This window comes from Crocodylus porosus, unplaced genomic scaffold (genome assembly GCF_001723895.1).
Source record: "Crocodylus porosus isolate Cpor-Errol unplaced genomic scaffold, CroPor_comp1, whole genome shotgun sequence".
NCBI classification, from domain to species: domain Eukaryota; kingdom Metazoa; phylum Chordata; order Crocodylia; family Crocodylidae; genus Crocodylus; species Crocodylus porosus.
This window is the reverse complement of record NW_017728949.1, coordinates 63775876-63803323: the sequence shown is the minus strand read 5'-3', so window position 1 is coordinate 63803323 and position 27448 is coordinate 63775876. Positions and strand designations below refer to the sequence as shown.

General features: G+C 43.1%; 1 protein-coding gene across 1 annotated transcript; it reads left to right on the top strand.

The window, feature by feature from the left end:
• The first annotated feature begins 4298 nt into the window (after positions 1-4298).
• On the top strand, positions 4299-24093 carry DDX18 (DEAD-box helicase 18). The gene is made up of 14 exons (XM_019554382.1): positions 4299-4428; positions 4755-4937; positions 7652-7810; positions 9722-9857; positions 10588-10688; positions 10797-10996; positions 11088-11202; positions 11551-11690; positions 13854-14015; positions 14790-14942; positions 15793-15906; positions 19321-19377; positions 20911-21088; positions 23257-24093. Exons 1-14 carry the CDS (start codon positions 4314-4316, stop codon positions 23400-23402), a joined length of 1959 nt encoding a protein of 652 aa, XP_019409927.1. The 5' UTR covers positions 4299-4313; the 3' UTR covers positions 23403-24093.
• Positions 24094-27448: the final 3355 nt, after the last annotated feature.

Sequence of the window (27448 nt, the reverse complement as noted above, 5' to 3'; positions counted from 1 at the left end):
AATGACCTTCTCAGCAGTACAGTTGTGGAAAGGGATCTTGGAGTCACCGTTGACTCCAAGATAAACCTGAGTTGTCAATGTGATGAAATGATCAGTAAAACCAACCACACTCTATCGTGCATTAGCAGGTGCATAACAAACAGGTCCAAGGTGGTGATACTTCCCCTTTTAGGTGGCACTGGTCAGGCTGCAGTTGGAGTACTGTGTTCAGTTTTGGGCGCCGCACTCCAAGAGAAATGTGGACAACCTTGAGAGGGTTCAGAGGAGGTCGCTCGTATGGTTGGGTGCCTGAAGGCAAAGCCCTACAAGGAGAGATTGAGGACCCTGGATCTCTTCAGCCAACATAAGGTTGAGAGGGGATCTTGTGGCCGACTACAAATTCATCATGGGGCAGCAGCAAGGAATAGGAGATGCTCTGTTTACCAGGGCACACCTTAGAGTCACTAGGAACAACGGCCACAAACTGCCAGAGAGCAGATTTAAGTTTGACATCAGAAACAACTTCTTCACGGTAAGGGTGGCCAGAATCTGGAATGGGCTTCCAAGGGAGGTGGTGCTCTCCCCTACCTTGGGGGTCTTTAAGAGGAGGCTAGACAGGCACCTGGCCGAGCTGGGTTCCCTCCACTTAACATTGCAGGCCTAAGACTTCTCCTCAAAGTAGGCCTCTAAGCCCTTTCTTTTAAAAAATAATGAGTGTGCCAATCTTTTTACTCAAAATATGGCCAGAGGAAGTGATGATGCCCCACTTTAAGCCAGTATTTCTGCAGACAGAGAATGAATCCAGGGAAAGCTGGATTCAATTCCCTCCTTTGCCTCAAAAAATTCAAATCCACATGTCTCCGGAAGGTGCCCTTAATATCAATCAGCCTACAGCTATTCTGGAGCAGGAACAGTCTAGGTTTTTCTTGTTTAAATGTTTGCACTTGTTCAGAAAGGAGAGTAAGCACAATTATATAGCTTAGTAGTTAAGGCACTTACCGAAATAGCGAAGTGAAATAATATTTATCTGGAGCTTTTGTTTAGGTCATCATCAAATTCCAGTCAAAACCCTTTTGGAGTCCAAAGCCCAGGAGTATTTGGGTGTGTTTGTCAGTTCAGTCTCATCCCAGTTTTACTGCTACACAAAAAATGGGGGGCATCTTTTTGAGAGCAGAAACTGAAAAACGCAAGTGAAAAGTCATGTAATTTCCGTAAGCAAACTTATTTTCTACAATTGCTGTTGTCTTAGGTCACTTTTCTGTGTACATGCCTCCTTCCTTCCCTGCCTCTTCTATATCCTTTCCTCTCTCAAAATTCTTGGCATAATGGATTCTAAAGATTTCTTGAGGAAGATGTCTGTGTTTGAACAAAAACAATGACAAGACTGAATTTCTCTTGTTCAGTATGGAAAACATCAACAATTAGTGATTGTGTCTAACACTGGAAAACTGAGTGTGACTACCTGAACCTGTCTATGAACCCTTGTGAATATGTCGAATAAAATTCTTGTGCAGCTCCCAGCATTGGAAGGTCGGGCTAGCCTTTTTATTGTCCATCCCAATTATTCACAGGAACTTTCCAAAACAAAAATTAAAAAAGGAGAATTATTTGACCAATCTGATTTCAAATTCAAGAGATTTGTTTAGATGTTATAATGGAATAAATGTTCTGAAATTAACATCAGGGTTCTGCATGATGAAATTAATAATTCACATTATAGTAAGATATTACGGGTTGATAGTTATGTTGCGTGTAACGCTTCAGGTTTCCAAGAGTAAGTAGTGATGGTTGGGTTACGATAGCAAAGCCTTCTACAATAGCATTCCTGTACCCTTTGTGCCATCTACTGGTTTAAAAGTGCCTATAGTCTACTGTATTTCAATTTGATGGCATTTCTTCAGAAAAGAGTAGGGAGCCAAGGCAGCAAGATGACATTACAAGGAAAGGTCACGTTACTCATTACTAGAACCGAAGAGCAGCTGGGAAATCCAGCTGGCCAACTGGAAAATGCTGCGTAATAAAAATCCAGGAACTCATGCCCTGGAACAGATAGGCTCTAAAATTTGGCCTGCTGTCTGAGGACTGGCTGGTGAAGGTCCAAGAGATTTCTGTGTTATGTCTTCCCATCACTAGGTACAGACAGCAAAGCAGATGGTTACTAAAGATCCCATGGTCTAGCAAAAGACATGCACTGAAGATATGTTCATGTCCCTTCTCGCCATGGTCAGCATCTGGGAGTGAGTAATCCTGGCAGTTTCACAAATCCTTAGGATAGTTAAGTTCAGGATCAAATGCCGTCTCTGCGCTACAATTTCACAGATACTACTGCTAGTGGAGCTATACCCATCGGGAAGCAAAGGTCTGAAAAACCCTAGTATAGACATAGCCTGTGTCTATTCACTGGCAAGAAGGTAAGCCAACACAGCAATAGCAGTTTACCCTATCTCACTGCTGCAGCTGTTGCTGCTCTGACCAGGTTTTTCTGTGCATAGGAAGAAGCAGAAATATGTTGCCAATAAGAGGCATAGATAAAAGTTTCCCCTGGAGCCCCTACATTACTGTGTGAAATAGGGCCATGTGTACTCCCACAAATGAATAATGAGGGACTGGAGCATATACTGCTATTTGCTTCCCTATGTGAATTAAACATTTGTAATCAAGAGAAGCTGCAATACCACCAGGAAAAGGGGTTTCCAGTAGAGGCAGTTTCTGCAGGAGGTTTATATTCTTTCTAAAGACATAATACAGCACATTGATCATTCCATGTCATCTGAAAGTCATGTGGCATTGGGGCATTGTGGGTTGAAGTACATACATGTGCATATTTGTGCAGCACTGGAGGACACACGTGTCTGTGGTGGGGCTGCTATGTGTGAATGATATTGGTTTGCCTGTCTCTGGTGAGGGTTTCTCTTTGTGAAAAATGGTGTGTATGGGCAGTCCTCGGACATATGACACAATTGGTTCCTGAAAACCGCATCTTAAGTCGAAACGTAACTCAGAACCCATTCTTCCCATAGGAAACAATGTTATAAATGTGGGATTGGTTCCTGAACCAAGGCCCGATACCTTATATTCAGAATTTTGTACTCAATCAACTATAGATGAGCAATACAGCTACATTCATGTATTCATATCGTAAAAAGCAATGATATTGATTTGGAAGGACTTCTTTAAGGTGACTTTGCTTGAGTTTTTGAAAGGGTCTTGGTTGGAGTCTTCTCAGGAGTCTCATCTGCTTTCTTAAAGAAAGTGCCCAAGGAAGTTCGGACAGATGTTCTCCGGGAAGAGACAGGCGACACAGCAAACTTGCTTGCTGGCGTGTTGTCGTGTTGGATCGAGCGTCATCACGTGGAAACTGACCTCAGAAAGTCAAAACAGGGTGTCAGTTTATAAACGCTGTCAGCACCGTTCGTTGCAACTCAAAACGTTGTAAGTTGAAGACTGCCTGGACATATCTCCACGGTGTGGTGCTGTCAGGAATCGGGTACGGGCGCGGTAGCCTGATGTGAACTGCACCTGACTGCAGCATGTGTCCTGGTGTGAACTGTGCGTGACTGCAGCATGTTTCCTGGTGCGAACCGTGTGTGACTGCAGCATGTTTCCTGGTGTGAATGGTGTGTGACTGCAGCGTGTGTCCTGGTGCAAACTCTGCATGCCTGGGGTGTGCTGGTGTGAACTGTGCGCGACTGCATTGTGTGCACAAGTCCCCGTGGCATGGCTCAATGCATGCGTACAGCAGGTTATGTGCACACCTGCATTTTCCCTCTCCGGGGCGTAAATGCAGCCAAGTAAGAGGTATCCAATACAAAGAGAGTTGCTTTTCTGACAGTTTTGCCCCTGCCACACCTTGGTTATACGTGTCAGGTGTTTTTAAGCCTCCCTCGCAGGTGTTGCCTGGGCTGCACCAATGCTCCAGCTGGCACCAAACCCGGGCCGTCTCGCCCCTCCACTCGGGATCATATCAGTGGCCAGATTTGGGGTCAGGGAGGACTTTCAACTGCCTGATCCCACTGGCACAGGCTGGGCAGGGGCTGCCTTCTGCCTGGCACTCTCGAGCGGGCTGCCCCGCTTTCCCTGGCCCTGTCTGGCTATTTCAGGAAGAGTTTTCCTCAGGGCCGGGCTGGATGGGCCCTCCCCCCGGGATGCCACCCCCTCCCGGGCGCTGGGAGCAGCCACCCTACAAAACCCCGCCCTGGCCTGCCCTGCAGAGCCCCGCTGCCGCGCTGCCTCCTCCGCGCTACTGGGGGGCGCTGCAGCCGCGCGGCTGAGGGCGCTTCCGGCTCCACTTCCGCTTCCGCTTCCGGTTCCTAGCCCTCGTGCGTCCGGCAGAGATGGCGACGGCTGCGGGCGGGACGCTGCCCATGCGGCTGCTGCGCAAGAAGATCCAGAAGCGTAACCTCAAGCTGCGGCAGCGAAACCTCAAGCTAATGGCGGCCCGGCACCTTGGTAGCGGCCCCGGCCGGGGCGGCTGCGGGGACGGGGAGGCTGAAGCCAGGCGGGGCCCGGGTGGTTGCAAGCGGCCTGCCCACCCCCCGCTCTGGTGCTCGGGGGAGCGGAAATCTGGGGAGCTGGAGAGCGGTGGTCATGGCCGTGGCACTTCTCCCTCACCACCCAACTTCCAGCCCTGCTTTTTCTGTAACTCTGAAAGTACCGGTTTTCGTTGGGTTTTTTTGGGGGGGGGGGAGCGAGGTATTGGGGGGCGTTATTTTTACCATTGTGTCAGATGGATTTTCTCTTTAGATGCACGTTTGCATTGCTTTGTTCTTTGGCAGCGGAGGCAGGCGACCCAGAGGAAGCGATAGGCAAGGCCCTTTCGGAAGAAATGGCAGAAGTGGAAGCAATGGAGGAAAAGCAGCCGCAGTCAGTTTCCAGCAACAGTCAAACAGCAGAGAGGCAGAAGCTGGAGTCAAGGAAGAAAAAGAAGAAGAAAAGGCAAATGAGTACCTTGGAAAATGGTATGTTTTCTTCATATTTTTTTTTTTTTTTTATTTTTTAAGGTTATTTTCTTAGTCGCAGCCTGTGCTTATTTAGCAGTGGCCTTAGGGTTGTTGGGGCCCTGGGTAAGAGTCATTTGGGGCTCAGGTGGCCATCCTAGAGGACAGTCTGGTTTTCTGCTACTCTTGTTGTCTTTTGATGAGAAACTCAATGGCTTTATGGCCTCTTTTTATTTTCAAGAGAAAAACACAGTTAAGGAACTAGTCAGGAATAAAATAGAGGCTGTGAAGGCATCCGGTTTCATGTCAATAGAGGACAAAGGACAACTGGACTGTTCCCTATGATGGCCACCCTATTTGGGGCCCCTTAGAGGCTTAATTTGGAGGAACTATAACAGTTGTATCGTGGATCTTTTTAATATTCTTTGGGGGAAGTAGATAAATAGTCAAGTGTGAAAATGCAAATAGAGCCACTTCCTTGCAAAAACTTCACCTCCCTCCAAAAAAAAAAAATTGTTGCAAAATTTTAGGGGCCTCTAAAGTGGGGGGCTCCTGATTTGCCTTCCCCTAAGGACACCGCTGGCTTATTTTTAGACTGTTTCTTTTTCTTCCTCTATCCCAGTGTTTCCCAACCAGTGTGCCAGGGCACTAAAGTGTGCTGTCAGAAATGGACAGGTGTACTGCGTAATTTGGCCATGGGAATGAGCTACTATAAGTATGAGGATGCGGAATGCCTTAACAGGTGTGCCACAGAAAAATTTTATTAATGTAAGTGTGCCTTCGGCTCAAAAAGGTTGGGAATTACTCTATCCATATCCATCTCTGCGTTCCCTCCAATAAACTGCTGGTGCGTGTAGTCTTGCCACAATTCCTACAACTGGGCAAAGAACTGGAAGGATTCATAGAGCGATTCTTATAGGGAGTGCTGAGATTTGACAAGTTTCATCTGAGCTGTGTGCCAGACCCTGCTGTTGTGTAGCAAGAGAAGTGGTACATGAATGTTGGAGATGAATTTCTGAATATTTGCTGAGATACTCTGGTTTGGTTTGGTTTGGTGGTTTTATTTAACCAAGTTTTGAAGAGTCAGGTGTACAAAGAAGCTGCGTATCATTAGTTTCCGTATGCCCTGGAATGCAGATGCAATACTGCTAAATCATAGTAGATTTGTTGTTGTAGCCTCTCTTGAACATTTAAAATATACATACTTGGAAAAGACAGTAAAATCTGCCGAGAGATGGGTCAGCTGATTTTCTTAGCTAGCATCAGAACATAGGAGTTCTTTAATGGCAAAGGAGTCCTTGCTAGACTCTGCTATTTCTCAGATCTTAATGAGGCTAGGTAATGGAGGATTTGGTTCAAATGCACAACACTGAAGTAGCCTGGATAGCACTGGTCTCAGACCTAAAAAGTAGTTTTAATTCTTTAAAAAGACAGGCATGCTATTCACAGGCCCAAATGCCAATGCTGTATAACAGTTGACTTCTGCTGCTGATTTGCCCTGAACTTCCAACCTAAGTAATCCTTTCATCTGTACTTCAAGATTTTGTGGTTAATACAGTTGCAAGGCAGTACTACCCTTAAAAGACTGAGGCTTGAACAAAAATACCTCTATCTCAAATCTATATTGCAAGACCTACCACATGAGATGTTTTTAAATCAAATTGGACAAAATTTCTGTAAAAATACTTGAAAAATTGAACTTTATAGTTTTATAGTTGTTTACATCTTTCCCCACATGAAAACCCTGTAGCAGAATTTAATGACTCTTACTTTAGAGTTTTGCATCTCAGAATTTAATGCATCAAATGACTTTTAATGAAATACAAGTTGGCTAAGTGCAGATGTAATAAATTATATACTCATTTAAGGGAAATAACCCTTAGAATATTCATTTTGATACTAACATGTAAATATGATGTATTAATAGCAAGTGATTAACACGGTGTTATACAGCTGTTTTTCTTCTAACTGCAAGATCTATATGCAAAAAAAGATGTGTATGAAAAACTATACCAGCCTATTTGGTTCTTTAAATATATTTTGTTTTTAATGTCTTGAAAAGGGGTTTTATAATGCTCTCTTAGAAAACTTTTTAAAAAATTGTGTAGAAATGGAACTTTTGTTTCCTGTTTGATTTCTGCAGTAGGCTATCTATTGATATTTTTTTAATTTTAGAAACACCTTTCTTCAACTTTTAATAGCTTATGTTGTACTCTATTTGAAGTTTAATGTAGAAGTAGTATACTACAGACATTGCTCACTGAACGCACTCATCTGCTATTGGAAGGAAAGGAAGAAACTTAACTTTTAGAGAGAGGTTTTTATCCCTTCTGGTTGGGAATATAAATCTGAATGGAACTGACTGTTGGTTTTAGCAGTCTGCAGCAGAATGAGCACTGGTGTAAATTATTCCATCTAAGCAGGGAAGTTGCCTTTAAAGCTTGTCTTTCTGTCCCATCAATAATCTCTGGTCCTGTCTATGCTATAAGCTTAGGCTTGATATTGCAAAGATTTGTACTGAGGTCTAGGAGAGTCCTCGGATACCTAATTTTAAGTACAGGTATAAGCCTATGGATGGCCAGGGACTAAACCATGTTGGGAAACCTTGTAAGAGGGATCTGTTTATTAAGGCAATGAATGTCACAGCACAAATGTATTTATATTCTTTGCATCTCTAGTTTTATGAGCACAGTAGACTTCTTCGGTATATTCATTCTCTTTAAATAATCTTGTAGGCACACCAGCAAAAAAGATAAAGGCTGAAGAGCAGCAGACTGCAGAAGATGAAGAAAACAGTAAAGCTCCTGAAGTAGAAGAAAATGCAGATGATTCTGGAGAGGAAGACCTGAATGAAGAGGATGCTGAAGTGCCTAGTTTACCTCTTGGTGTAACAGGTAATGTGTGTTCTGGTTTCGTATGTTCACTACCACTAAATTTAATAAGATGCAAGTTCTGAAATGTTTCCTTAGAGTAACCCAGCTTTTTCAAACTTGACTGTTCAAAGTGAAGTTGTATATAAGCTGTATAGTTCTAGGGTTTTGAAAATGAATGCAGAATATAAAGCTATTTGTAGGGGTGCGCTGATTTAAAAAAAAAAAAAAATTTGGGGCCAATATTGATAGCCAGTTATTAATATTATATTAACCAGCTATATCAGCCAATACCAACCTGATTGCCGATATGCAGCCTGGCAGCTTGGAGAGATGTGTCTGGCCTGTAAGTCTGTGGAGGGGAAGGGGAGTTGAGTAGGGCAGATCAGGACCCTCTTGATGAGGGAGGGAGGGGGTTGGGGCAGCAGCAGATGCTACCCAGCTGAAGCAGAGCGGGGCACAGGATGGAGCCACAGTCGGCTCATCCAGAGGGTGCAGGGGGGTGGGGCACACCCTGGAAGAGGTGTATGGGGCAGGTACCCCCTGGATATGTGTGCAGGGTGAGGGCAGGCTGCCTGCTGCAGCCTCTTCTTGGCAGCGGTGGGCCTGGGCTGAGGCAGTTTTGGGGGCGGCGGGGTGGGTGGTGGCAGTGCTGGGAGGAGGGTTACAGGGTAGGTGCTGCAACCACCGCAAAATTTGCTGTAACCCCCCTCCTAGTGCCACTGCCGCCCAGCCTGATCTGGCCCAGCTGGCCACCGGGAAGAGCCCAGCACAGCTCCTGGCCCCAAGCTTGCAAAGGGTAGCCCAACCTCAGCCTGCACACAAATCTGGAGGACACATACCACCACCACCACCACCCCCGGGGGTGCCCACATCAGTGGGAGTCGCCCCATTCTCCTGCTGCCCTGGGCAACCTATCCACAGCTCTGTTCTATGTCCCACTCCACCACTGCTGGGCAGCACCTGCCCCTACCCCAGCCCTGTTCCCTCCCTCGCTGTGGGGGCCTCGATCTGCCCCCTCCACACAGGCGTACCAGCCGGATACTACTTTCCAAGCTGCTGAGCTGTACTCCTGACCATGTGCATGCTGTGGCTGTGCACATGCACACAGCTTTTATCTGACTTTGGTCATATCTGCCCAAAAAGGCTGATTGCTATCAATGTCAATTTTCCTTTTATTGGTGCTGATACGATATGAACTGATGTATCGGTGCACCTGTAGGTATTTTGTAAACTTGCAAGTGAAATCTTTAAAAGCTTTTCTTTCACTTGGTGTGTTGTATATTATATTAGTGTTTCTGGTTCTCTTTTTCATGTTGGCTTAATGAACATATGGGGCACTAACCCTCATATAAGACAAACTGCTGCAGTAATTGCTGGCAATAAAATAACATGAAACATTTATAAGTGGCTTGACTTGTATACTCCAATATTAAGGAACTATTATTCGGCCAGTTGGTATGTACTTTAAGGGGCTTTGGTTACACCTCCTCATTTCACTCTTGCTTTAAACGTTTTCTTAAGTAATTTTTAGCAGTATATTTTTAATTTTTAAAGGAGAACGGTGCAGCAAAAAGGTGGCTGGATGCATGAATGCTAAATACAGTGGAAAGAGGCGCATTCATACACGAGTTAAATGACCAGCCTCATGCAGTAGAAAATGTTATGGCAGGTACACATCAGTATAAAATATTTTGCCAACAATTCAGGAGTAGGTTGTTGTTGTAACTGCATGAACTTGATTTGATTGTTGAACAATCACTTTAGGTTTTTAGTTCAGTTTCAGTTTTACAAGTGTCTCTAAAAGCTAAAAATGTAATACCATTGGAGAGGAAATTTTCTGTCCGCTGCTTTGATTCTGAGCTAGATAATTTTAGTGATGTTCACAGAGGAATGGACAGGTGTTGTGAGGAAATGAAAGGTGCTTTTTTTCAGGTGCTTTTGAAGACACTTCGTTTGCTTCACTTGCTGATCTTGTCAGTGAGAACACGCTGAAAGGAATAAATGAAATGGGCTTTACACACATGACAGAAATTCAGCATAAAAGTATTAAACCCCTTTTGGAAGGCAGGTAAGGAGCAGATGTTTAAAAGCCCAGCATGTTCACTTAATTTCATTGTAAATGCAGGGATCTTAAGTCTGGGGATACCGTCTTTCTGCTTTTTTTATAATAAATATTTATATAATGTATATACTTGGGTAGAACATTTTTTTTTTTTTTTTTAATTAATTTTATCTTGGTACATGATCATACATTATAAGTGCTTTTTTGTGGTATCCATTTCTAAAATATCTGAATGCTTTCCAGGTATTCAAAAGTAGAAATAGTAGTTTGTTTGCTTTCTTCTATCCTGTAGGGGAGTACGACTTGTTCAACTGATAGGGGGTTATTTACTTTTATGAGTCTGTATTTTGTATGTAAGGCATAAAATAATAGCCAGGGAAGTATGCCTGGAAACTAGTTGTGCTCTTACAAGTGAAAAGATCTGTTTTCACTCCTGCCTGTCACCTGAATGCATATATCTGGCTTCCATGAAACCCATCTCTTGTTCCTGTTTAAACATTCCTAATGCAATGTTCAGGATCACACACAATTTCCCTGGGCTATTTCTATTCTACAATCTAAAGTCCTCTGCTTATACTGGATGCTTCCAGTTACTATTGAACTGCTAATACTTCCTATTACCAGTCCTCTGAGAGATTTGCTAATTACTTTTATAGGAAAAAGAACATTAACATTTAAGTGCTGTTGGCTATATGTAAACTAAAGTATTTCTCTTCTTACCTGTGCTCCATTATAGAGATATTTTGGCAGCTGCAAAAACGGGTAGTGGCAAAACACTTGCATTCCTTATTCCTGCAATAGAACTCATCTACAAGTTAAAGTTCATGCCTAGGAATGGTAAGGCTCTTCCTTTGCTTCCCAATTAAATGTCAGATTTGATGTAGTTCTTGGCCAAGGAGGGAATAATGGATCTAACTGGTGCTACATGAATGATTCCTTTTCTAGGAACTGGTGCTCTGATTCTTTCACCCACACGAGAGCTTGCCATGCAGACCTATGGAGTTCTTAAGGAGCTAATGACTCATCATGTTCACACTTACGGGTTGGTGATGGGAGGCAGTAACAGATCAGCTGAGGCACAGAAACTTGCAAATGGGATCAATATTATCGTGGCAACACCAGGTAGACTTCTAGATCACATGCAGGTAGGTAAAATGCCAGGTGGCTTTGTGTGGCTAAAAAAAAAAAGTACACGGTTCCATCGGCTGACAATTTTGTGTTTGTTAAATTTTATAGAATACCCCTGGCTTTATGTACAAGAACTTGCAGTGCTTGGTAATTGATGAAGCAGATCGTATTTTAGAAGTTGGGTTTGAGGAAGAAATGAAACAGATTATAAAACTTCTGCCAAGTAAGTAAAATCTTCTTAGAAATGATGACCCTCATGACTTTTAAAAACAAAGGAGGTATAAAACGTTAGCAAGAAAAGGCATAATGCTCTTTAAGTTCAGACTTGAAACGATTATTCTCATTCTCCTTCTGCTGTGTTTTCCTGTAATAGTAGTAAATACTAAGTTCAGCACATGCTAATCATGAAGAACAGGCTGTTTAGCAGCACCCGAAAAAGTCATTCAGTCTATAGAAGTTAAGTTACCATGTTTTTTGCATATAGCACACCCCCAAATATAACACACACACCATGTTTTGGGAAAGCCCTGAGATGGTACTTGGGCTGATTTTGTCTGGATTCTGTTTTTAGAGCGCAGACAGACCATGCTATTTTCTGCTACACAAACCAGAAAGGTCGAAGATCTGGCTAAAATATCTCTGAAAAAGGAGCCTTTATATGTTGGGGTTGATGACAACAAGGAGACGGCAACAGTTGATGGTCTTGAACAGGTAAAGCAGAAATGCTAGTAAATCTAGGTTTGCTTTTTGACATTTATTTCAATATTTGTTCTTACATGGGTTCTAGCAAGCAGTTGTTTAGAATGGCAGGGAGTCTTGGACTTCGGTTGGGCAACTGATAGCAGGTTGATTAACTCGGTCTGCTATTAGCAAGCTATAAGGATTTATCTGTGGCTGGAAACATGTCATCTGTGGTATATGATCAGCTGTGCCACAGTACGTCATGGGAATGCTGATTGCTTCACAGGTGTTGTCAGGTGCTGTGTCCCAACTTGGGGCACATCTACAAGCGAAGGAAACCCTTCTGGGTAGAACTGACTCCATGTCAGAGAGCAAAGTGATCTTCCTGCAGGGGATTCTTGCAGATGCATCTGCAGGCATGGAGGGGGAACATCTCATAGGAGGGTCCCCTCTCCCTGCTTGCAGACAGGCCTCCCATGTTGGGGTGCAGATATTCAGGGGATTTCCCTGGCATATATTTGCAAATGCAGAGGGGGATAACTCCCCTCTACACTTAAAGACACCCATCAGGAAAATATCTGATGCGTATCACTCTTGCAGTCTGACGCAGGTCATGTGTCTGCAAGCAGGGAACCCGATTTGTAGACATGTACCCTGTACCAAAGCGAAGCCCTAAATTTCCCCACTTTACTGAGATGCATTCCCAGAGATCCTAGGGAAGCATCTGGGTAAATAGGGAAGGTGAGGCAAGTGCTCCAAGGGTTGAGAAGCCCAGTCTTACCCAGTTATACCCGTGGGGTTCAGGGCCAGGCCCCTCAGGCCAACAGAGCCACTTTGGGGGTGGTTGAAGAGCACAGGCAGCTTTGTGCTGTCTGCACTCTCCCAGTATAAGCAAACAGGCATCAGCCACAATAAAGCAGCATGATTTATCACTACCTTCTGTCATGGCCACAAATTTGAGCACTTATAGTGCTACAGGAGGTAGCCATCTGTCTGCTTTCACTTAGTGCTGCCATAAAAATGCGACATCTGTTTCTTCCCTACATGTATTAGATGTTGCAAGATAGATGACATGAAGAGTTTAGCAAGTGTAATATTTATTAGTTATGTTTTGAGAACCTGTTCCTGACCACATTGTATATTTAAAGAGAATTTATGTGAAATTGAACTTTTTTATATTTGTTTTTGTATTTTTAAATCAATTTCAGTGCCATTATCATTCTGTGAGATGGTTTTTGGAACTGTTTTATCAACTAGGAATAGTCGTTATTCCCTACATGATATCAGTACATAAAAAGCCTTTATTACTGCTTCAGACATCCATTTCCTTAATATTTCTACTTTTTTTGAGGTATTTTTAAACAGAAGTCACCCTTTGATTTAATGTCACAGGCTGAGTCAATTAACACTATACTGTACCTTCTAAATCAGTGGTTCTCAACCTTTTTTGTACCAGGATCCATTTGTAAACATCAATGGCCAGTCCCGGCCCAGTGCCCCTCTCCTGCCCTGCTGATCCTGGTGTGTGGAGCAGGGGATGGGTGTGTGAGGCATGGGGGGGTGCCAGGCAGCCTGGAACTTTAACAGTCTGCAAGGGAAAATCCACGGTTTCCCACGCTTTTCTCCTTTAAAGAAGAATACATTTTTTTAAGTTTGTTCCTGACCCTTTCATATATTCTTGCACCCACTTTTGGCCCCTGACCCATGGTTTGAGAAACAGTGCTCTAAATAAAGAGACTTAGTAATATGCATGGAGTTCTGCAGCTGGTAATATGTAAAAGTTATGGCACAGTTGCAAGCTGTTAGCTATCATCATAGATTTGATCTGAAGTAAAATTTCGTTTGACTGATGCAGTAGCATTTGGAGTTATTGTTTAGTTCTATCGCCTTCAGCAATTAAGAGTTTTGAAACAGCTCGTTTGTGGATTTACCAAGTCAATTAACAGTATTTCCTGACACATTCCTCCTCCTTAGACAACTTGCCAAAATAAATATTTCAGCTCTCTGAAATTATATGCAGTTCATTTCCTGGATAGGTAGGGAGCATAAGTGTGTAAAACTGTTTTGCTTGATCTGTAGAATCAAGAACTTAAAATGTATGTTTTTGAATGTCTATTTGTTCTACTAATTTAATTGAGTTATTGGAAGTAAAAGCATGCATGTTTTAACTGACTGAATTTGAAATCTTTCTAGGGCTATGTAGTTTGTCCATCTGAAAAAAGGTTCCTTCTGCTCTTCACATTCCTCAAGAAGAACCGGAAGAAAAAGCTGATGGTATTTTTCTCATCGTGTATGTCAGTGAAATACCACTATGAATTACTCAACTACATTGATTTGCCTGTCATGGCCATTCATGTAAGTGTTTTACTCAGTACTGTTTTTCCACAACATTTATTATCTTGTAGGTCACCAGCTGCAATCTCATTGAATCCAATAGTAAATGAAAATTATTACAGGCTAATGGATTTTCTTTGGCCTTAATTATTCCAGTTCATTTCTTAAAGGACAGTTACCTTTATCACAAAACCACTAACACTCCTGGATTTTGTTGCTGTCTTAGATAAGATTGCAAAGGCTCAGAGGATGAATCTCCATATATTGACTTTGCCTGGCTTTGAGGGTCCCTGTGCTTCAGATTTTGTGGGAAAAGGAGAAAATCATGGGAATCCATTGCCAAAACCTGAGCTTTCTGAAACAATTTGTTTAATTCAAGGTTAAATGACTCAGATATGAGTTTAGGATTCTGAGATTCCTGTGCCAAAGTTTATAATCTTCCTGCCATCTAAAGTAAATACCTTGTGTGGGATGTTCATGAAGAGTCCTTCGTCCAAATCCAGACATTCTTCTTTAATTACTAGCCAAACACTTTTTTCTCCTATGACATTAACCTGCTTTATAGAGGGACTCTATGAGCACAGCATTGCATTACTGTTCTTAAAAACTGAAATGAATGCTGTGAGAGTTTCTTGGATAGAAAGATGCATCAGGTTATTGTAATTTTTGTTTGTGGTCATACAGAATGTGAAACCATATTGTACACGGCTGACGGTTCTAAAGGCTGATTTGCAAAATCATTTAATTGCCAATTAAATCTGAATGTGATCGTGGCATGTTTTTTTGTTCCCCTAGGGCAAGCAGAAGCAGACCAAACGTACCACCACATTTTTCCAGTTCTGTAATGCGGACTCTGGAATACTGTTGTGTACTGATGTAGCTGCCAGAGGACTGGATATTCCTGAAGTGGACTGGATTGTCCAGTATGATCCTCCAGATGATCCAAAGGTATTGTCTCCAAAAAATTCTTTTGCTTTCTCTCTCAGACCCTGTTTGCCAAGGAAAGATGGTTTTAGTTAATTACTCCATAGTAATACACAAGCAGCTGAATTTTCTGCTGTAGTTTCTGGGAGAGAACCCGATTATAAGGTTCCTATGGTGGGAGTACCTGTTGTGCTCAGTGCTTTAAGCGCTTCTAAAAAAAAGTTTGCATTTCAGTGTGAAAGGCAGCTGGCTGTGCTCTGAAGGGGGTTAAAAAGGGAAACCCATTAACAATTATTAAAAGCGGTGTTGGGTTGTATACTCACCTTCAAATCTTTCTAGCAATTTTATTCTCATCTTAGAGGTTCTTTTCACTCTTGTGTGTAAGAATAATGGAGGAAATAAGGAAAACTATTAAAAAATGCTGACAATCGTTTGATCTTTCAGTCGCTGAATAAGTGACTGTTATAGTATCAGTATTCCCAAACATTTTTTTTACGTTGTATTCCTTTTTACCTTACGTAATCATGCTTTAGATTTGCACCTCTTGGTTTCTGCGTTCTACGCTTTCCATGTGCAATTTGCAGCGTTATGGAGGATAAACTCCATAGCCAAGTCACTGTAAACAGTTTTTTTTTGGGCTGTTTGCATGATTCAATGGCAGATCAAATTGACACAGGAACTTGAATTTTGAGGCATAGATTTTTTTTTTTTTCAGGGAGTTGAATATCAAATTTGACTATACCGTGTGCATTCATATTAATGTATTATTCAGAAAGCAACAATGTATATTAAAGAAAATACTTAGAATATGAGAGTATAAAAATTAAATTTCTATTACACTTTACTTACTTTTCTTAATTTAAAAAAAAAAAAGGAATATATTCATCGTGTTGGTAGAACTGCCAGAGGTATTGATGGCCGTGGGCATGCGCTGCTCATTTTACGACCAGAAGAATTGGGTTTCCTTCGTTACCTAAAGCAAGCCAAGGTAAACTTACATGCCGCATTTTTACTATGCTATTAGATATTTAAAGTAGAATCTGTATTGATTTATCAGATGTTTCAGTATTTGAATAAAGGCCATTTCATTGCCTAGAAAATGTTTAACTGAATCATGTAATGGAAGTATGAGGTTTCTCCTGCAATGGAAACTCTGTAGTCATTGAAACTTAAAAGATTAATTAGAATTGTTTTATAGTGCAGCCTGAACATGCGCTGAGAGGGGAAAAACTGCTTCTGTAAACCCTCCAGCAGAGCCCAGTAAGTAAGTGCATGGCCCTCCAGTAGAAACCAAGTCAAAACCTAGTAGTTAGGTGTATTTTAAAGTCTGTTCTAAGAAATGTCAGTTACAAAAGAAAAAATATTCCCATTTGTTCTTTGAAGTGAAAGTCACTGCTCCCTTCTATTACCATAAATGGGAAGGGTTGCTTTTCTCATTTAAGAGGCATTAGAAATGATGTCTACACTACAGGCAACCCCCACTTAATGCTTTTAATTGGTTCCAGAAAAACGGAGCATTAAGCAGAACCACACTAAGCGAAACCCATTTCCCCATAGGAATGAATGTAAATAGAAATATCGCCACCTTTCCAGCCACACATTCCAGCCTGGACCTGTGCTCTCGCTGCCCCAGCCTGGCATCGGTGCAGGCCCCATGCTCACGCTAACCTCCCACTCGCTGCTTGTCACCACCAGTGCCTCTCCCCACCCACCCTCCTGCTGGCCAGTCCAGCCCTATGTGCCAGCCTGGGCACCAGCACTTCTGCCGCCCTTCCCTGGGTGCAAGCCCCTGCTGGCCCTGGCCCCAGGAGTGGGACCTGCACTCACTGCTGCTTCTCCCCAGCCCCTCGCACTTGCACCTGCCCCCCCACTCGCTGCTGTCGCCACAGTTGCTTCTCCCTGCCTGCCCATCCTGCCTTCTTGCTGATTCCACTGAGCGCTATAGCAAATCTGGTTAAGCATTCAGTGAAATCAGGTATCCATTTTAAATGAGTGCTATAGTGAGGACCTAGTTAGGGAACTTCTGGTGGGGCTGGACATGTTCAAATCAGCAGGTCCACATGATCTCCACCCCAGGTTGCTGAGGGAATTGGCAGAGGTCATTGCAGGACCCATGGCACAGGTTTACGAGCACTTGTGCTCTGGTGATGTGCCAGATGACTGGAAAAGGGCCAATGTGGTCCCCATTTTCAAAAAAAGGAGGACCCAGGAAACTATAGGCCCGTTAGTCTTACCTCAGTCCTGAGGAAGCTCTTTGAGAAAATTATCCAGGTGCACATCTGTGGGGGACCAGCAGTGGAGATTATGCTAGGTGCAACCAACATGGGTTCATTACAGGCAGGTCCTGTTAAACCAGCCTGGATGCCTTCTATGACCATGTCACAAAAGCCTTGGACACAGGTGTCATGGTAGATGTAGTCTTTCTGGACATTAGGAAGGCCTTCAGCACTGTCTCTCACCCCATTCTCACTAAAAAATAAGGCGACTGGCATCGATGCCTACACAGTCAGATGTGTTGCAAATTGGCTGGAGGGTCACACCCAGAGAGTGGTGGTGGACGGGTCATTTTTGACCTGGAGGGATGTGGGCAGTGGGCTCCCTCAAGGCTCAGTCCTTGGGCCCGCACTGTTCAACATCTTCATCAGCGACTTGGACGAAGCGGTGAAAAGCACACTGTTCAAATTCGCGGATGACACTAAGGTGTGGGCAGATGTGGGCATGCTAGAAGGGAAGGACAGGCTGCAATTGTATCTGACCAGGTTACAGGGGTGGGCAGATGAGAATAGGATGGGATTCAACACTGACAAGTGCAAGGTGCTGCACCTGGGGAGGAAGAACCAGCACCATACCTACAGGCTGGGGAACTCCCTTCTCGTCAGTGCAGAGGCAGAAAAGGATCTTGGAGTCATTATTGATCCCAAGATGAACATGGGCCGCCAGTGTGGGGATGCCGTCAGTAAGGCTAACTGCACCTTGTTGTGCATCCACAGATGCATCTCGAGCAGGTTCAGGGAGGTGATGCTCCCCCTCTATGCGACACTGGTCAGGCCGCAGCTGGAGTACTGCGTCCAGTTCTGGGCACCGCACTTCAGGAGGGCTGTGGACAGCATCGAGAGGGTCCAGAGGAGGCCACTCGCATGGTCGGGGGCAGTAGGGCAGGCCCTACAAAGAGAGGCTACGGGACCTGAACTTGTCCTTCTCGATCAATTTCTCCAGCTGGAGGGGATCTGGTGGCCGACTATAAACTTGCCAAGGAGTCCCTGTTCCCCCAAGCACTACCAGGAGTAACTAGGAACAGTGGCCACAGGTTGACTGCGAGTAGGTTCAGGCTAAACATCAGGAAGCACTACTTCACTGTCAGGGCAGCTAGGATCTGGAACCAACTCCCAATGAAAGTGGTGCTCACTCCTACCCTGGGGGTCTTCAAAAGAAGGCTAGATAATCATCTAGCTGGGGTCGTTTGACCCCAGCATTCATTCCTGCCCATGGCAGGGGTCAGACTTAATGATCTGCTCAGGTCCTTTCCAACCTGACCAACTATGAAACTGAAATAGTGCTAACCGAAACCGCATTAAGCAGGGGTTGCCTGTAATATACTCTGGTTACATGCCTGATGCTCCTTCTTTATTCATATAGAAAAAATAGAAAAGGGCCATTGTATTCTGGCTTTACAGTTCACTTTCTCCATCATTTACAAGTTCAGAATTCTGCACATTTCTATGGAAAACATGCCGATTTCACATGGGTAATAAAATGTTTTGTTAGGGGAAAGGCTTGCAGAAACCGTGTGGAAATTTTAAAGAATGGTAGGTAGCATTTTAAATAATACTTGAATGTCATATAGAAGGCAAGTGATTCTTAACCAGCCTTCTTTAGGGTTTGTTTTCATTATGCAATTTTACCACTTTTTTATACTGATATGGTTGTAAGTGGCAAAACTCTCTATTGTGGATCCAGTTAGCCTGTTCTTAAAATGCGTGTACACCGGTACAGGTTGAAGGTCTGTTGTGCTAGCATGGTTGAAGTGTGCCTGGTTCTGTTGACAGTAGTACATATGGGAGCGATTTAGCATCAGATCTGACTGCTTTTGACTCTCCAAAGTGATCAGGTGCCAGTTCACAGGTAGGTTTGGCGTGAGTTCATGGTAAAGCTAGAAGTCTCCTTAAGTATACTTTGATACTGTGCCAGTGTAAGGCATTTCTAGCCCCTTGTGAGGGCTTTTGATAAAGGAGGATCCCATCTCTGTCAGACAGATTATGCTGCTATAACTTTTTAGCATAAAACAGGCTTTGTTGTCCATCTGATACAATCTGTATCTCTTACTTAAACCTTTATATAAAGAGATATAATGCTGGGAAAAAAATACTTTGTTTAGCTAATTTCATACTTTTTTCTTTTTTAGGTACCATTAAGTGAATTTGAATTTTCCTGGTCCAAAATTTCAGACATCCAGTCTCAGGTATATTTCATACATCTCTGAATTCCTGTAGGGAAATAATTTCAGTAAAGGGTATTTATATTGCTACCAGGTAAAGGAGTCCTTGAAATGACTGTATGACTTGTATAGGAAACTTTCATATTTGCCATGTGCTTGGCCTTCCCGTCATTTCACCTTCCTATGACTCCATAATGACACAATGTTTAATTGTAATGATGCATTAAGTGTGACATTCTGCTCTCCTTATATACCTTGTACACTCTTAAATTCAGTGAGAATGAATTTGTCTGTTTTAGAAATAAAATTTTTCTTTTATAAAATTTAATCTTGATATTGTTATCTAGTGTATTCTCTGTTTTCCCAGTTGTGAATTAATGATTGAAGGTGAAGTGTTTGTGCTGAGCATAGTAAATATAAGTTTGTGCTAGCCTCTATTTTATCTTTTCTAATTGTCAGCAAACCTTGTTTTAAAAAATCTCTACACTTCAGAAGCAACAGGGAAGTCTAGCACCTTCATGTGTAAATCCTGTTATGTATAGCAGAAATCTCTTTAACTAGTCTGATTTATGTATCATTACCATAAAGCAGCAGCCAGATTTTTCTTACCCTTTCTCACTTGATTTGAAATCCTGACCCAGCAAAGTGTAATGTGTTTTCTTTTTTTTCTTTAACCTGGATGTTCAGCTGGGTTGGTAGTTCAGTTTGTGTTCTGCTTAAGCTAAATTAAATTTCAGAAAAGTGTAGTGCCTTTGTTTTTGTAAGGATTAGTCATTTTTACTATAAATGGGGGAAAAAAAAGTAATATGGCAGCATATTTGGAACTTGGCATTTTTCTTGCATTATACAGTCTTTTAAATTTTTTTATGATTATAAGTATGAATCATTCCTTTTGTGGAAAGTCTGTAAAGTTGCTAAATAACTTGTATTTGAAAAAATCAGCACCGTTAGAGTTGTGTGTGTTTCAATCCTATTTAAGTAAAGGCTCTTGCAGCCGCTGTAGAGGGAGTTACCCATCATTAAGAATAGTTTGAAAGTAGTGAATAATATTTTTAATATGGTGAATTAATGCATGTTAAAGGTCAAAACACACGTGTTCAAACCCAGTGCTGCAGCACAGTAGGTATTTCGAGTTCTTGGCAGTTCTGATTAGTAAAATCCTCTGATTTAAAGAGAAAATTCAGGTGTGGGCTCCGTTAAAAATAACCATTGCCTGCTTTTAGTATTTTGAAACTTAGCAAAATACAAATGTCTCTGTAGGTTAATTTTTAATTTATCAGACAACTCTCTTTTAAAAATAATCTAAAAAGACTACATAAAAACAAGGAAAATCATTGTTTTTGCAACACTTGTCGAGATACTGTGGCAATGTAATGTAAATCTGTTTTATTTTTTTCTCTCTGCTCAACACCGAGATTGCAAAATGCTCATAAACATAAGAGCTATTTTACTGAAATATATGTCCCCATGGCAGCTTAAATTCAGATAACTTGATTTGTTGTGCAGTTTGAACCTGCTATAACCATAATTGGATGCATTATTTTTCTCCCCCTCCAGCTGGAGAAATTGATTGAAAAGAACTACTTTCTTCACAAGTCAGCCCAGGAAGCATACAAAGCATACGTTAGAGCTTATGACTCCCATTCCCTGAAGCATATCTACAACGTCAATAACTTGGATCTACCCAAAGTTTGCCTTTCTTTTGGCTTCAAAGTCCCTCCGTTTGTTGATCTCCGTATCCTTTTGTTATTCTGCTTAAAATTGCCAACTTGTACTTTCTTGAGGAATGTAGTAGGTGCAAGCCCATAATTTTGCTGTTAATCATTTAAACATGTCAACAAGTTCAAAGAGAGTGGTTTTATCAAATCTTACCCAGTAGTTTGGCTAGTTTTCATATTTGTCAAAATACAGATACAAATATAATGGCATTTTAATGTTTGCCTGTTTTGTGCATCTGAGAATGCTGTATGCATGTGTTGGGGCATGTCTTCCCTGCTCTTATTTGCATTCACAAAGGAGGACGACACCACAGTCCATGTACCAGGTTTGGGACATAAGATGGTACAACCATCTTAGAGTGCTGCCAGGCACCCCCTAAGGGCAACTCTTAGGCCCCCTGTCCTGGGCATGGCACAGAAGTGGGATAGACAAACACTTAGAGTCTCTTCTTTCCCACTCCCCCAGCATGATTTGTACAATAAGGTGGTATATGCTAGGGCTGTGCAAATTTGATTTGGAGGGGATTTGTCCCTATTCAGTTGCCAAATTTCTGAATCGGCTCAGGAGACCAATTAAAAAGTCCGAATCGATTCAGAAAAGGTTTGGCGCCAATTCAGAGATTCGGCCATAGACTAAACAAGCAGCAGTCCTCACCACGCTGGACACAGCTGCTTTCAGCTGGTAAATCTGTGGTGGGAAGGGCGGGGGGTGCAGATTAACACCTCTACAACAAGGGAGGGACAGCTGGGGCTGGGACTAGGTTCTCAGCCAGGGTGGAGGGCGCAAGCTTCCCACCTCTCAGCCCCAGCCCAGCCTCAGTCCCACACTGCCTGGGAAGGGCCCAGAGCTCGAGTGGGACCACCCTCAGCAGCGCTGCCAGGCCGGAGGGGGTGGAGCCCCCAGGACACCAATGCCCACCCTACCCCAGGAAGAGTCTGGTGGCTCCTCCAGAGCCGTGGTGCCAGGGAGCCAATCTTTGCATGGGGCAAGGGCAGACTACAGTTGCTCTCTGCTTGCTCCCTGCCTCCACCCCTCACTGCAGCCTTTGAAAGTGGTGTGGTACCACACGTGTCCTGCCACTGAGCAGGCGGGGCAGCGAGGCACATGGCACCACTTTCACAGGTTGCAATGAGGCACGGAGGTGGGGAGCAGGCATAGCCCAGCTGCGGCCCACCCTTACCCTGTGCATGGCCCCCCACCCCCTTGGCTACTCCACGCCGTGGCTCTGGAGGAATCGCAGACTCTGATTTTTCCCACGACCTGGCCGGGGACACCATGAACAGGGCCCTGGCTGGGCCGGGTCATGGATCAGTCAGAGCCCAGTGGCTCATCCAGGGGCATGGTGTGGGGGAGCCGGAGGGAGGGAAACATGTGCCCCCCCCTTCCTTGGCTCCCCCGCAGTGCGCACAGCCGCAGGAGCCACCAGCCCACACCCCTGGATGAGGCACCAGGCTCCCGTTGCCCCACGGCCCAGCCCAGCCAGGGCCCCATTCCCCATGAATGGGGCTCTGGCTGGGCCGGGTTGTGGGGCAATCCCCATAGTGCAGCAGGGAGTGGGGCAGGAGTGAATGATTTGCCCCTGCCACAAATCTGCTCCCTTCTGCACTGTGGGGGTCTCGATCTGCCTCCCCCAAGCTTGGGCAGTCAAAATAAAATTACCGGGGTGCTGTGCTGGGCCAGCTATGATCCTGGCGCATTCCTCCCCCAGCTGCAGCAGTCTGCAGCCAGGCTCCCCTGCCGTCAGTGACTCAAATCACCGAATTAAATCACCGTCCCTCCAAATCGGCTGAATCTGAAGCGAATACGTGCTGCTTCGAACAGGCCTAGTATATACGTAAATGTAACAGTGGCTGAATATTATCTTGCTGGGGTGAGAAAGTATTAGGACTGCCTCGAGGAAAGAGTTGATTCCCAGAATATGACTTTGGTCCCAATATTGACTTGGGTCCTAGTCAAATGAAATCAAATCAAGACTGGAAAGAAAGAATAGTAGACAATGTTAAATGGAATAATGGGAGCTAGTTAAGTTTTAAGAGATTTCCTCCAGGTTTGCAACAAGTAAGCTTTATTTTGTAAAATACCACCCATGTTACAGAAGAATGTTCCTCTGAATAGTGTTGAAATATGCAGCATGTAACTCGATTTAAAATATGTTGTCAACCTTCCTTAACCACAATCTTCCAGACGTGAACAGCAGCCAAGGCAAAAGATTGCAAAAAAGAGGCGGAGGTGGAGGGTTTGGTTACCAGAAACCCCAAAACGTTCACAAAGCGAAAATCTTCAAACAGATTAACAAGAAGACAACAGACAGACGGCAATTTTCTCGTTGAACCTATCACTATCCAAATGGCTTCTGTCACTGAAAAAGACTCTCCTCTTTTAAACAGTCCAGCAGATGTGTCTTCTATGAGCGTCAGCTGCGTTGTTGAAAATTTGATGTTGAGTTTGATTTCTGGGTAGATTTTTAGCTCTTCTCTCACCTAAAAACTTCTTGCCAAATAAGTGAGACATGGCTAGGTGGCTTTGTCAACATTAATTCCAAAGCTGATAGTATGAAACAGTGAAACAAAAGTTGTTCTTGAAAATTGTGCGTTTTTTTTCTAGCTTCCTCCACCCGCACAAGTAGGAAAATTTCATTTGCCTTGTCTCACCCTGAAAACACCTCTTAAAAGCTGGGGTGACTCATTGCTCTCCAGTTTTGAATACAGAGTAGATATTTTGCATAGCAGGAGTCCTTTTGTCTTCAGACATTAAAGAGGCTGGTAAGTCATTGGGGTCATGTTTACAGTAGAAAAACCATTAATGCTGTCAGTGGCATTGCTTGTACAAAACTCATTGCCTTTCCCATTAAATATCCAGAACAAAGTAGCAGATCTTTGAAAAACAGACAGTTTCTATGAGTCTAAAACTGAAGCGTTAACCCAAAATTATTTTAAAACCATCAGGGATACTGCATTGATCTGTTTATTAACTAATACAAGTGGTCAAGGGTACAAAATAAAATGTAACTGTATATTTTTATGCAGTGTGCTTGAACTTTTTTTTTTATATTGTGCTAATACATTTATATTCCAGAAGAGCAGTCTGTTTTACTTAATCATTTTTGACGTTTTAATCTAAATTTAAACATACATCCCATAAAATTCCTGAAATATAGTCTTTACGATTCTGCTAAGATACACACTAGTTAAGTTTCTTTAATTTGAAGTATTTGTCCTGGCGAATGTTTTTAGTCTGGTTTAAGTTTTAAGTGAAAATTGTTGCAGCTGTTTGGTTTTTATTGAAGGCAAAAACATTTGCTGCTTTTTATTTTTTGGTTCCTGGATCAGTGGTGGATAAAGTCATAGTGGGTAGAGATAAATGGGTGTGGGGAGGGGATGGGAGAGCACAGAAGTGTAATTTAAAAAGTATGGTGTAAACAGGGAGGTTCTGAAGGGAGGAAGGGAAAGGACAAAATACAGAAGAAAAAAAGGAAAGGAAAATACAGAAGAAAAGGTAAGTACAGAGCAATGAATGGGGAATGAAAAGGAAATAACACAGGGTGGGGCAAAGGTAACTACTCTTGGAGGGAAAGGAGCAAGAAAGTGGAATGAAGGCAGTAAACTGATTGACAATGTTACAATTAAATGCAGTGCGCAGCGTAGAACACAATTTATTACTGTAGATTAAGTGGCAAGGCCATGTAGGTATTTTTCATCCCAGTTGATGGGTTTAATCCTTGGGCCACACAGGGTCAAGTCTTGGTGTTCTGCATAATGCCATCACCAGCCATTTTTCGTGTTTCTCCCAATATTCCTTACAAGGCCAGTATGAAGCAGGCAAATGCCATTAACCCCCATTTCAGAGATGTCAAGTGGACTTGTCAGCAATCTGGCAAGGAGTCAGGAATAAAATTAAATCTGGAATTCATATTTCCAGACCTTGTAACATAACTAAATGCTTTAGCAATTCAAGTTACTTGATTCACTTCCCAGAGGTAAGGGAGAATAATAATTATAAGAGATCTAGTGCTGGATCCATTCCATGCTGTGCCTGAGGCAGGATCATTCCTATCCAAAGCATCCTATGCAAAGCCATTGTCTAACCCTTTAACAAAATTAGTCAACCCCAACACAACACAAGACCGCACCAACCTGCCACAGGGGAAAGTAAAGCACGGGGACCATGCTGGCCATTGTCCTGCTGGTGATGGCCAAATTATGAATGTGTGAAGTTATCAAGTTAGACCTAAACGTCTAGAAGCATTTAAGAGGCAGGCTTAAGTTATTTTTCTATGCAGGGAAATGACCATTTTGCTATCACTGTTGCGCTTTGAATGATTAAGAGCAGACTGATATTTCTTTATAATGGAATGGCTGTATTTTGTCTTCTGTAATTTTCCCCTAAATGGGCATGGCTTCTAAGACTAAACTCAGCGTAAGACTCTTAAAATGGTATTGGTCATTTTGGTAGTAACATGTCTGATAAATCAAGTAGCTTAAATCTTTTGAACATCTTCAGCTAGCAATTTAGACTTGAAGCATAGGAGTTTCTTAGGTCGCATGTGATGCGTTTCAGAGGTAAAGTGCTTTACCCATTTCAGGATATATTCCTGAAATGGCAGTGATAACATAGTTATTAGGGGTGTGTGAAGTGGGCCCTATTCAATTCGGATTTGGCCCAAATCAGGGACAGCAGTTTGATTTGTTGATTCAGATTCCTGTCCCAGATTTGATTTGGCTGAATCTGAACCTGAAGGATTCAATGCTTATTCAGAAAATCAGCGATTTGGACACAGACACAGCTTTAAATATTTTTTTCTGCCTACCTCCAGGTACCAGCGCAGCTAGTGAACACTGCAGTACTGGGGCGCATGGAGTGTCCCACAGGAGTGCAGAGGGGGCCCTCCATGTGCTCGGCAGTGGACCAGAAATACTTCCAGGTCTGCCGGGGAGCATGCAAGGGGGGCCCTCCCCAGCTGGGCGATTGGCCACATGGGGACCCCAGGCTACAGGGGTGGGGGGACCCTGGGTGTCCCCCCCAGACCCAGAAGGTACCAGTTGCTGAGCTGTGCTTCTGGTCCACTTCCAGGTCTGCTGCTGAGCACACGGGACCCCCCTGCGCTTCTGTGGGACACTCCATGCTCTCCAGCATCGCAGCGTTTATGAGCCGCCTGGTAACTAGAGGTACGTAGAAAAAACACATACAGCTGTGTCCAAGTCCAAATTTCTCCAAATCAATTTGGAGAGATTAAAGGGTCCTCTTATTCCGATTTCGGCCACCGGATCGGGCGGAATCTCCACCAGGTCGAATCGGGGACTGAAGCTTCACGCAGCCCTAATAGTTATGCCCACAGTTTTATTTGGGGGGGGTAGGAGGAAGCAATAGGAAAATTTTTAATTCTGTCATGTTGCTGCCAGTAGCAAAGATGAGATGAAACCAGTACTGCAGTGCCTTAACCACGAAACCTATCCTCTTACTATTTGTAAATCTGGATGGTTCTCATATCACTAGCAATAATGGGCTCTGGTACAGGTTCCAATGTAAGCTGGATAGAAACCAGCTATAGAGTTGTTAGACATTTTCAAGCACTAATTTGTAGCTGACTGGCTCTCTTTATAGTTGGATAGTTATTTTTATCGTGTGAAAATTACTTTGTGTATGTGGCCAGTCTAAATTTATTGTGCCATTAACCAGTTTATTGCATAATATATGTAACGTGTAGCAGGGGCCAGTGAGTGCTGCGTTCGCACTTCCTGATGCAAAGAAAAACTTGTTGTGTCATTTAAACCTGATGTTAAAGTGTTGTCTTTTCTGGACTCCTTTGTGCAGTCTAGTTTTTTGTGCAGGCTAGAATATTGTTAACTTCTATAGTTTTAATAGAGCCCAGTGTGATTCACTTGTAATCTAAACTTTCCTTTTAGTCATCCTATTTCTACCTCCTTTTGTTTAGTTTGTCTTCTTCATGACTGACATCAGTGGGGCCAAGATTTTGCCCTTGGTTCTTAACTTTTCTCAGCAGACATTTTCTCCATTTCTTCATTAATTTTTTGATATCTCTCTTTGTCCACATCTTTTAGCGATTAAATGCCAAGAGCAGAATAAATACGTCTAGCTGTGATTGCATGAAAAGCAGAGAGAAATTCAATTAAACTACTCTGGATTATGGAAGTGCCACCATATTCTGAAGTCGGCTTCATCTCAGAACTAGGTTTAGGATAGATTTATGGAAGACGAAAAGCCCTTCAGAGCCCATCTTAACAAAACAGGGTTTTTTGTGGGGGGGTTTCCGGGGGGGCAGTTGTTTTAATTTGAAGGAATATTGAATTTTGGGTTTGCTAGGTATGTCTAGGAATGGGCATACATTTCATGCAGCAGTTTCCTGACTAATGAAAAG